This window comes from Salvelinus fontinalis, chromosome 1, assembly GCF_029448725.1.
Source record: "Salvelinus fontinalis isolate EN_2023a chromosome 1, ASM2944872v1, whole genome shotgun sequence".
Lineage (NCBI taxonomy): Eukaryota > Metazoa > Chordata > Actinopteri > Salmoniformes > Salmonidae > Salvelinus > Salvelinus fontinalis.
The window spans coordinates 69,632,751-69,645,250 of record NC_074665.1 but is presented as its reverse complement, the minus strand read 5'-3'; the positions used below and the strand labels follow the sequence as shown (position 1 = coordinate 69,645,250).

Sequence of the window (12,500 nt, the reverse complement as noted above, 5' to 3'; positions counted from 1 at the left end):
AAAGCGTTATAGCATAGCATTTATTAGTATATCAAATGGATTATAGTGCTATTATCTATTATTATTAGATTGAGAACATCGAGAAAGAAAATGAAAAATATAATGTTCTTCCTTTTATAAAAGTATATCATGTCCTATAGGGATTAAAAAGTGGGGACATGACTTAAAAAAGGCTTTCACCTTGATAGTTTTACAGAAGGGGAGAGATGGTGTGCTTCCCAAATGGCACCCTATTTCCTATGGGCCCTGGTCTAAAGTAGTGCACTATATAAGGAATAGGGTGCTGGTTGAGACGCAGCCATGGCTTACCATGTCATTCTATGTGTCTACGGCTAGATGACCATGTGATGTGTATTATCATGATATACTACTCTGCGTGTGTATACAATGTGTCCAAATAACCTAGAGGAGTTCAAGCAGTATGTGTTTTTTTATTTGATGCTGATTTGTTTTGTTTGTTGCTTTTTGTCGTAAACGTCTTTACAACGCTCCTAAAACTCAAAGAGCGCTTGGAGATGAAAGCGAAGCATCCTGGGTAGTATGACTGCAGAGGCGAGATAGAGAAGGACGTGGCTCTATAAAATGCTGCTCTTTTCTCTTTTTTCCCCCATCACTCCATCTGCACCTTGATTTCTGATGAAGGAGAGAACCCCACCCTGAAAACATGTGTTGTTTATGAAAAAGCGAAATATCAAATTCCCATATTTTGGTTTTTAACTGTTTGTCCCAAATATTCCCAGACTATTTTTACCACTAATTATACTATGAACTTAAAATGGATAGATTTTATATTTATAATTAGGCGATTCAGTGTATTTGTTTTCAAAGGACATGACTTATCTTCTATCTTCCTAGGGCCTAGTCAATGCTGAGAGTGGAGACATTGAGACATGTTTTATTGAGAGTAGAGCGGAGCTGAGACGGTCCACTGGCCAGATTGCAGAACTCTGCTCTAACTGAATCTTACCGCCTTATGGCCGATTGACGTGATAAAAGGCCTGGTCTCGCATGGCTGCGTAGGCGACCATTAAATGATTGCCACTTTAATTGGCTCTGTTAATGCAGTCATTTGTAAGATGGCACCACGGGCCACGGGCCAGCCACAAAATGGCTGCCATCAGCTCCCTCAGCTAAACTCTCCCTCTTCCACAACAATCCATTAATGTATACCTTAATTCCATTCCACTGACCCAAGTCAATGTCCATAGCCCATAGCCCATACACCACCAGAGGTAGTGGTCCCCGTTTGTATTGATATAACTCTCTCTGGCTGGGAAGTTTATTTGCATCGTAAATCATCATTATCTCTCCCATGTAAAGTAACAGAGATGGCTTTTCTCAATGGAATACCAGGTGATAGTATTCTGGTAGATATTATGAAGAGCCACAATGTTAACGTCAAAGGAGCCATGTGGGATCATATTTTTCAAAACTCAACTGTAGGACTCTCATTGCCATATCCTTTGAATAAAAAGCAAAACTTGAGGCAGATGTTCATGGAAAGAGAAATCTGAAATCTCCTGTATGCTTCTTTAGTTTGATTCATTCGATATGTTCATTTTTCATTGTGTGTAGCTAGCTAGGTGCAGAAAGCTGAGTCATTTAAGTATACAGTACCAGTCAAAAGTTTGGACATACCTACTCATTCAAGGGTTTTCATTTATTTTTTAAATGTTATACATTGTAGAATAATAGTGAAGATATCAAAACTATAAAATAACACATATGGAATCATGTACAGTTGTAACCAAAAAAGTGTAAAACAAATCAAAATATATTTTATATTTGAGATTCTTCAAAGTAGCCACCCTTTTCCTTGATGACAGCGTTACACACTCTTGACATTCTCTCAACCAGCTTCATGAGGTTGTCACCTGGAATGCATTTCAATTAACAAGTGTGTCTTGTTAAAAGTAGTTAATTTGTGGGATTTCTTTCCTCCTTAATGCGTTTGAGCCAATCAGTTGTGTTGTTACAAGGTAGGGGTGGTATACAGAAGATAGCCCTATTTGGTAAAAAAACAAGTCCATATTATGAACAGCTCAAATAAGCAAAGAGAAATGACAGTCCGTCATTACTTTAAGACGTGAAGATCAGTCAATCCGGAAAATGTCAAGAACTTTGAAAATTTCTTTAAGTGCAGTCGCAAAAACCATCAAACGCTATGATGAAACTGGCTCTCATGAGGACCACCACAGGAAAAGAAGACCCAGAGTTACCTCTGCTGCAGAGGGTAAGTTCATTAGAGTTATCAGCCTCAGAAATCGGCAATTAACTGCACATCAGATTGCACCTCACAGAGTTCAAGAACAGACATATCTCAACATCAACTGTTCAGAGGAGACTGCGTGAATCAGGCCTTCATGGTCTAATTATTGCAAAGAAACCACTACTAAAGGACACCAATAAGAAGATGAGACGTGCTTGGGCCAAGAAACACGAGCAATGGACAATAGACTGGTGGAAATCTGTCCTTTGGTCTGAGTCCAAATTTGAGATTTTCAGTTCCGTAGGTGAACGGATGATCTCCTCATGTGTGGTTCCCACCATGAAGCATGGAAGAGGAGGTATGATGGTGTGGGGGTGCTTTGCTGGTGACACTGTTGGTGATTTATTTAAAATTCAAGGCACACTTAAACAGCATGGCTCCCACAGCATTCTGCAGCGATATGCCATCCCATCTGGTTTGTGCTTAGTGGGACTATCATCTGTTTTTCAACAGGACAATTACCCAAAACACACCTCCAGGCTGTGTATGGGCTATTTGACCAAGAAGGAGAGTGATGGAGTGCTGCATCAGATGACCTGGCCTCCACAATCACCCTACCTCAACCCAATTAAGATGGTTTGGGATGAGTTGGACCACAGAGTGAAGGAAAAGCAGCCAACAAGAGCTCAGCATATGTGAGAACTCCTTTAAGACTGTTGGAAAAGCATTCCCCATGAAGCTGGTTGAGAGAATGCCAAGAGTGTGCAAAGATGTCATCAAGGCCCTTGAATGAGTAGGTGTGTCCAAACTTTTGACTGGTACTGTATGTCTGTGCGACTTTGTCCTGTTTGAAACAAACTATGTTGCAGTTTACATGTCAGGGGATTTCTTTAAAAAGTATATTTTACAAAAACTACAAGCAAAAAAAACTCCAAACACTGTGTTTATGTACACATGTATTGCAAATTATCTTTTGTATGTGTATTATATATCTACTCACCTGTCAAGTGGTCATCATCACAGTGTACTATGTTTCTGTGTTATTACTGTTCTGTGTTTAAAGTTAGTATTTTCCAGATATGCCCAGAAGCCTTCTTGTATCAGGCTACACTACTGTACTTTATCAATACTCTGTACTGTATGTAACTGTTACTCTGGACAAAAGAGAAAGCTTCTCATTCATCTAGGCCCAATATCAAAGGTTTATATCAAACGTATATATCATATTTAACTGTTGATCCTCAAACTCAATATACTTTGTCTTTAAACAAGTTACCCCCAGGCTTCACGTTCGTCTATTCTTTCAAGGATGCTGATGCCATTAGTAACACAAGGTGATTCTGCTTTGCTTTTTGAAACATGACGGAAGATCCAGCCGACTCTACCACTTCTACTCACTCTTTCCTAACTCTCCCTCCCTCTCCATCTCTCTCTTTCTCTCCCCTCTCCCTCATTCTCTCACTTTCAGGAAGAGAGAAGGAGCTGGTGCTCTCAGCTCAAGTCTTCACTGAAGCACACACACAAACACACACACACACACAAACACACACACACACACACACACACACACAGGCAGGTGGGGCGAGCTGAGGAGAGGCAGGGGGTGGGGGGCTGCGGCGAAGGCTTCTCAGTGCATTAACTTCTCTGGGAGTTATTTGCCCGAGGTGATTAATATGTTTGTCAGCCCTGCTCTCTGAGGTAGGGAGGGGGAGCGAGAGAGAGAGAGACTTGGCCCGGCAGCGTTCACCACAACAACGACCAGGGGGATTCACACTACCGTTCTTCTTCTTCTTTCTCTTCTTCTTCGCTCTCCATCCCGCCTTCCCTGTCTCTTTTGTTCCATCCTTCCTCTACAGAAGGCTGTCTTTATTCCTGTGTTTGTTTGTGGAGCAGGGCTTTAAGGGCCCTCCCACGTGAGGCCGGGGGAACGTCCACTACAGCAGACGAGAGGCAGGCATTATTGGGGCTGATTGGTGAGGCCATGGCACAGCTGTGCTGGTTTCTGGGTTCCTCTCTCAGGAGGACCGGGAGGAGCAGGGAGGAGGAGAGTAGGAGGGGGTGAGGGACTACAAAGTGCTGCTGAAATTAAAGTCGGCCTCTGTGTTCTCCCTCTGAAGATCGACACACCAGACGCTCATCTCTCTGAAATAAAGTGGTTCTATAGCCCGTCAATCCCCATTTCTCTCTCTTTCTCTCTTTCTCTCTCTCTCTCCTCTCTCTCAGCTGCTAAACTCTAAAACTGTATTTTATGACAGCACTTTACATTACCTAGTGGTAACCTACAACCTACTGTAAGTAACATTACTAGCCATAGGGTATAACCTCTAATTACAAAGTGATTACTATGTAATTACCTGCTATGTACTGTAAGTACAGGCAATTAAAAGGTACTTACCACTGTTAATTCATTTAATTGTAGGAAAATGCAAGAAATTGTGAGCATAAAAAGTTGCAATTGCTCCATAGCTGCATGTAGTAACTCCTAGGCTGTTACAGGTTAATGATACATAGGGTATTTAAGCAATAAGGCACGATGGGGTGTGATTTACGGCCAAAATACCACGGCTAAGGGCTGTTCTTGCGCACAACGCATCGCGGAGTACCCGGACACAGCCCTTAGCCGTGGTATATTGGCCATATACCACAAACCCCTGAGGTGCCTTATTGCTATTATAAATCCAATCAAATGTATTTATATAGCCCTTCTTACATCAGCTGATATCTCAAAGTTCTATACAGAAACCCAGCCTAAAACCCCAAACAGCAAGCAATGCAGGTGTAGAAGCACGGTGGCTAGGAAAAACTCCCTAGAAAGGCCAAAACCTAGGAAGAAACCTAGAGAGGAACCAGGCTATGAGGGGTGGCCAGTCCTCTTCTGGCTGTGCCGGGTGGAGATTATAACAGAACATGGCCAAGATGTTCAAATGTTCATAAATTACCAGCATGGTCAAATAATAATAATCACAGTAGTTGTCGAGGGTGCAGTAAGTCAGCACCTCAGGAGTAAATGTCAGTTGGCTTTTCATAGCCGATCATTAAGAGTATCTCTACCGCTCCTGCAGTCTCTAGAGAGTTGAAAACAGCAGGTCTGGGACAGGTAGCACGTCCGGTGAACAGGTCAGGGTTCCATAGCCGCAGGAAGAACAGTTGAAACTGGAGCAGCAGCACGGCCAGGTGGACTGGTGAAAGCAAGGAGTCATCATGCCAGGTAGCCCTGAGGCATGGTCCTAGGGCTCAGGTCCTCCGAGAGAGAGAAAGAAAGAGAGAATTAGAGAGAGCATACTTAAATTCACACAGGACACCGGATAAGACAGGAGAAGTACTCCAGATATGACAAACTGACCCTAGCCCCCCGACACATGAACTACTGCAGCATAAATACTGGAGGCTGAGACAGGAGGGGTCAGGAGACACTGTGGCCCCATCCGATGATACCCCCGGACAGGGCCAAACAGGAAGGATTTAACCCCACCCACTTTTCCAAAGCACAGCCCCCACACCACTAGAGGGATTTATTCAACCACCAACTTACCATCCTGAGACAAGGCCGAGTATAGCCCACAAAGATCTCCACCACAGTACAACCCAAGGGGGGGCGCCAACCCAGACAGGAAGATCACGTCAGTGACTCAACCCACTCAAGTGACGCACCCCTCCTAGGGATGGCATGAAAGCGCACCAGTAAGCCAGTGACTCAGCCCCTGTAATAGGGTTAGAGGCAGAGAATCCCAGTGGAGAGAGGGGAACCGGCCAGGCAGAGACAGCAAGGGCGGTTCGTTGCTCCAGAGACTTTCCGTTCACCTTCACACTCCTGGGCCAGACTACACTCAATCATATGACCCACTGAAGAGATGAGTCTTCAGTAAAGACTTAAAGGTTGAGACCGAGTCTGCGTCTCTCACATGGGTAGGCAGACCATTCCATAAATATTGAGCTCTATAGGAGAAAGCCCTGCCTCCAGCTGTTTGCTTAGAAATTCTAGGGACAATTAGGAGGCCTACGTCTTGTGACCGTAGCGTACGTGTAGGTATGTACGGCAGGACCAAATCGGAAAGATAGGTAGGAGCAAGCCCATGTAATGCTTTGTAGGTTAGCAGTAAAACCTTGAAATCAGCCCTTGCCTTAACAGGAAGCCAGTATAGGGAGGCTAGCACTGGAGTAATATGCTACATTTTTTGGGTTCTAGTCAGGATTCTAGCAGCCATATTTAGCACTAACTGAAGTTTATTTAGTGCTTTATCCGGGTAGCCGGAAAGTAGAGCACCACAGTAGTCTAACCTAGAAGTAACAAAAGCATGGATTCATTTTTCTGCATCATTTTTGGACAGAAAGTTTCTGATTTTTGCAATGTTACGTAGATGGAAAAAAGCTGTCCTTGAAAAAGTCTTGATATGTTCGTCCAAAGAGAGATCAGGGTCCAGAGTAACGCCGAGGTCCTTCACAGTTTTATTTGAGACGACTTTACAACCATCAAGATTAATTGTCAGATTCAACAGAAGATCTCTTTGTTTCTTGGGACCTAGAACAAGCATCTTTGTTTTGTCCGAGTTTAAAAGTAGAATGTTTGCAGCCATCCACTTCCTTATGTCTGAAACACAGGCTTCTAGCGAGGGCAATTTTGGGGCTTCACCATGTTTCATTGAAATGTACAGCTGTGTGTCATCCGCATAGCAGTGAAAGTTAACATTATGTTTTCGAATGACATCCCCAAGAGGTAAAATATATAGTGAAAACAATAGTCGTCCCAAAACGGAACCTTGAGGAACACCGAAATGTACAGTTGATTTGTCAGAGGACAAACCAATCACAGAGACAAACTGATATCTTTCCGACAGATAAGATCTAAACCAGGCCAGAACTTGTCTGTGTAGACCAATTTGGGTTTCCAATCTCTCCAAAAGAATGTGGTGATCGATGGTATCAAAGGCAGCTCTAAGGTCTAGGAGCACGAGGACAGATGCAGAGCTTCGGTCTGACGCAATTAAAAGGTCATTTTCCACCTTCACAAATGCAGTCTCAGTGCTATGATGGGGTCTAAAACCAGACTGAAGCATTTTGTATACATTGTTTGTCTTCAGGAATGCAGTGAGTTGCTGCGCAACAGCTTTTTCTAAAAATTTTGAGAGGAATGGAAGATTCGATATAGGCCGATAGTTTTTTATATTTTCTGGGTCAAGGTTTGGCTTTTTCAAGAGAGGCTTTTTTACTGCCACTGTTAGTGAGTTTGGTACACATCCGGTGGATAGAGAGCCGTTTATTATGTTCAACATAGGAGGGCCGAGCACAGGAAGCAGCTCTTTCAGTAGTTTAGTTGGAATAGGATCCAGTATGCAGCTTGAAGGTTTAGAGGCCATGATTATTTTCATCATTGTGTCAAGAGATATAGTACTAAAACACTAGAGTGTCTCTCTTGATCCTAGGTCCTGGCAGAGTTGTGCAGACTCAGGACAGCTGAGCTTCGGAGGAATACGCAGATTTAAAGAGGAGTCCGTAATTTGCTTTCTAATGATCATGATCTTTTCCTCAAAGAAGTTCATGAATTTATTACTGCTGAAGTGAAAGCCATCCTCACTTGGGGAATGCTGCTTTTTAGTTAGCTTTGCGACATTATCAAAAGTACATTTCGGATTGTTCTTATTTTCCTCAATTAAGTTGGAAAAATAGGATGATCGAGCAGCAGTGAGGGCTCTTCGATACTGCACGGTACTGTCTTTCCAAGCTAGTCGGAAGACTTCCAGTTTCCGGTTTCCGTTCCAATTTTCTGGAAGCTGGCTTCAGAGCTCGGGTATTTTCTGTATGCCAGGGAGTTAGTTTCTTATGACAAATGTTTTTCGTTTTTAGGGGTGCAACTGCATCTAGGGTATTGCGCAAGGTTAAATTGAGTTTCTCAGTTAGGTGGTTAACTTCTTATGGCTGCAGGGCGGTGCCGGTACACTTATGACAACAGCCAGCTCAAAGTGCAGGGCGCGAAATTCAAAAGATATTTTTTTTAAATATTTAACTTTCACACATTAACAAGTCCAAGACACCAGATGAAAGGTACACATCTTGTGAATCAAGCCAACATGTCCGATTTTTAAAATGTTTTACAGGGAAGACACAATATGCAAATCTATTAGCTAACCACGTTAGCAAAAGACACCACTTTTTTTACTCCATCAGTTTTTTACTCCATCAGTAGCTATCACAAATTCGACCAAATAAAGATATAAATAGCCACTAACCAAGAAACAACTTCATCAGATGACAGTCTGATAACATATTTAATGTATAGCATATGTTTTGTTAGACAAATGTGCATATTTCAGGTATAAATCATAGTTTACATTGCAGCTACAGTCAGAAATTGCACCGAAAGCAGACAGAAAAATTACAGACACCAACGCCAAATAACTAAATACTCATCATAAAACATTTCTGAAAAATACATAGTGTACAGCAATTGAAAGACAGGCATCTTCTGATTCCAGACAATATTTCCGATTTATCAAGTGTTTTACAGCCAAAACACAATATAGCGTTATATTAGCTTAGCACAATAGCAAACATAACAACAGCATTGATTCAAGGCAAAAATAGCGATAACGTATAAACCACCAAAATATATTAATTGTTTCACTAACCTTCTCAGAATTCTTCAGATGACAGTCCTGTAACATCATATTACACAATACATATAGAGTTTGTTCAAAAATTTGCATATTTAGCAGCACAAATCGTGCTTATACAATGAGAATAGTGTCCATAACGTCAAGCAATCTGTCCGGCGCCATCTTGTAAAGGCACCTATTCTTATCGAAAACTATTCATAAACTTGACTAAAAAAATACAGGTTGGACAGCAATTGAAAGACAAATTAGTTCTTTTTTTTAATCTTTTTTTTTGGGGGGGGGGGGGGGGCGACAAATTAGTTCTTAATGCAATCGCTGAATTACATTTTTTAAATTAACGTTACTGCGCAATACAGGCTGCGATAAAGTAAGGCTACACTGCAAGTAATGGCGGCTTATGCATTTTACTTTTTCCAACAGAACAATGAATTATCAGCATAAATAGTTCTTACTTTTTGATGAACTCCCATCAGAATCTTGGAAAAGGTGTCCTTTGTCCAAAAGAATCGTTGCTAGGTTGGAGAACGTCGTCTTCAACGTTGCAATTAGCAGTAAACAATAGCCATGTGGGCCAGAGATACCCAACTTCCGACAACATCACGAAAAGAAATACCCGAAAATCGCAATATACTGACATAAACTGATATTATTCGGTTTAAAATAACAACATTACGATGTCTTCAACACCTATTTCGAATAAAAACAGAGCCGGATATATCTAGGAGCTAAAACGGGAGCTTCTAAAATGACATGCCAAGACCCTCCCTGCGTCAGAGCGAAGAGTGGAAAGATGGGACACTTCGGTTCCAAGCAATTTATGACCTTTGGGAACTACGTAGAAACTCCATTTCAAGTCTCCCTATTCGCTGACACCCAGGGGAAGGCGTATGCAGTGCATCTCAACCAATAGAGGACAGGCAAATTAATACACAGGTCTCAGAACAGCCAGCAAAATTCTGCATTCTGACATACACATAGGACAATTGCTCTAAGTCCAGTTCTGTTTCACCCACAGATATAATTCAAACGGTTTTAGAAACTAGAGAGTGTTTTCTATCCAATAGTAATAATAATATGCATATTGTACGAGCAAGAATTGAGTACGAGGCCTTTTTGAAATGGGCACCTTTTATCTGGCTACTCAATACTGCCCCTGCAGCCCAAACAGGTTAACTGATTTTTGTCCTCTGACGTCCTTGGGTAGGCAGAGGGAGTCTGGAAGGGCATCAAGGAATCTTTGTGTTGTCTGAGAATTTATAGCACGACTTTTGATGCTCCTTGGTTGGGGTCTGAGCAGATTATTTGTTGCAATTGCAAACGTAATAAAATGGTGGTCCGATAGCCCAGGATTATGAGGAAAAACATTAAGATCTACAACATTTATTCCATGGGACAAATCTAGGTCCAGAGTATGACTGTGACAGTGAGTAAGTCCAGAGACATGTTGGACAAAACCCACTGAGTCGGTGATGGCTCCGAAATCCTTTTGGAGTGGGTCTGTGGACTTTTCCATGTGAATATTAAAATCACCAAAAATTAGAATATTATCTGCTATGACTACAAGGTCCGATAGGAATTCAAGGAACTCAGTGAGGAACGTTGTATATGGCCCAGGAGGCCTGTAAACAGTAGCTATAAAAAGTGATTGAGTAGGCTGCATAGATTTCATGACTAGAAGCTCAAAAAACTAAAACATCTTTGTAAACATTTTTTTGTAAATTGAAATTTGCTATTGTAAATGTTAGCAACACCTCCGCCTTTGCGGGATGCACGGGGGATATGGTCACTAGTGTAACCAGGAGGTGAGGCCTCATTTAACACAGTAAATTCATCAGGTTTAAGCCATGTTTCAGTCAGGCCAATCACATCAAGATTATGATCAGATCATAAACTGGTTACCAACGTAATTAGGACAGTAAAAATACATGTTTTGTCCTACCCGTGGTATACGCTCTGATACAGCACGGCTGTCAGCCAATCAGCATTCAGGGCTCGAACCACCCAGTTTATAATCCTCTGTTAGTTATTCTGTTATGTAATGTAATGTATTTTTTATTCAGTCGCAACTCATGATCTCAACGTCAATGTTTTTTATGTTAAACAAGTTAAAACATTACTGATTTTACTGATGTTTATATTTTTTATATTGTTGTATTGATTTTATTTGAATTTTTTTTGTTAGTTGTATTGATTGTGATTGTGATTGACTTTACACCTGTCCCTATACTTTGAAAATATATTAAATGTCTTAGGTGCTCCTGTTTGGAATTTAATAAATGAAAAAATATGCTGTTGAAAAAATATTACATATAAAAGTATACAGTATATGAAAAAAAGTATCCATTAACATTGACCTTTTTGTTTTTTCTATTCTATTCTAGTAAATAAAACCAAAACTAGAAGGATGACAACATGGATGAAGAAAGAACACAAAAAAACAAGATAAACGAAATCAACAAAAATACAAAAAGAGAGGACATTGTCATGATCCCTTCTATCAAGGCTTCAAGGGGAGGGTGGATGGAAGATGTTTTGGCCAAGCACCATAACAACGGCCTAAACCACTGCGCCTGGAGTTTTAGGGGGGGGAGCGAGATACATCTTTCCCCTGGGACAAGCCTTGCTGGGCGGACGAGACCAAGAGAAAGGGCACCATAAAACTATTTTATTTTTCTAAACTTTTTTAAGTTTATGATTTCCAAAAAGAGCAAAGAGTAATGTATGTAAATATATTATTATATGTAATGTATAAGTATGCTTAAAAAAAATGTGGGGGGAAAACAAACAAACTAAAAAACAGAGATTTATAATGTGTCTTTGGGAAGTTCAGGTGAATGGGAGGAGTGTGTGTGTGGGGGGCGGGGGGGGGGGGGAGACGCTGATGGTAAGGGGCTGCTTGTCTGCCTGACATGACTCATATGGACGTCATGGTAATGCCACGTTAACACCGTGGTGACGCCGTAGCAACGACCCGAGATGGCAGGCGAATGAGTGCTTGGCTGCGTCTTCCATGGAAATGGTAAAAACATATGACATCACACACAAACTCTGACCACTAATGGGCCACATTTACAGGTCAGCCTCGGCAGTTAACTTGCCGTTTAGAATGAATTACTTTCTGTGGGTCATGGTGAAAGTTAGGGAAAGTGAAAACAAGAAGTGATGTCATATAAAGGGGGACATTTAAACTCTGGTGTGGAGCTAAACTCTCGGAGCTACCTTCCACTTTAAAAACTGCTCTTCTCTACACGTTGCGCTTCCAGTTCACTTTGTATCTCTGTAGCTTGAACTAAAAGACCCCCTCCAATGTCAATGGAAGAAGAAGAAGGTGTGTGTTCAGCAAGGAAGCAGAGAAGCCTGTAAAAAGCAAGGGAACACACACTGTATTGTATTTAGGTGTCCAGGGGGCATGTGGAGTTAAAGTTAACATGGACAACGGGTTGGAGGTTAAAGGTCAGGGGTTAGTATCAAGAGGTCATGTCTGTGGCCAGCCACAGCAGCCCCCTGAACCACGGCGTCGCTACCAAAACATGTTGTTGTGTAGTTGTGGTTGAGGTGGCTGTGCTGTGTCGTAAACAAATCACTTCTTTTGTACATCGTGTTGGGGTGGGGGGTAGTGGGCAGGCTGGGGATCGAGCTACAAATTAGAAACATGGGAGCTGTCCACTCCCAATCGTCAC

At 41.7% G+C, this 12,500-nt stretch overlaps 1 protein-coding gene across 1 annotated transcript in view; it reads left to right on the top strand.

Annotated features, from left to right (window-relative positions):
• LOC129860854 (RNA binding protein fox-1 homolog 3) overlaps window positions 1-12,494 on the top strand; it is a 64,230-nt gene extending 51,736 nt beyond the window's left edge. The window contains exon 10 of the mRNA XM_055931706.1: window positions 11,202-12,494. Within this exon, the coding sequence (XP_055787681.1) occupies window positions 11,202-11,204 (3 nt within the window). The 3' untranslated portion in view covers window positions 11,205-12,494. The remainder of the gene's footprint in view (window positions 1-11,201) is intronic.
• The last annotated feature ends 6 nt before the right edge of the window (window positions 12,495-12,500 follow it).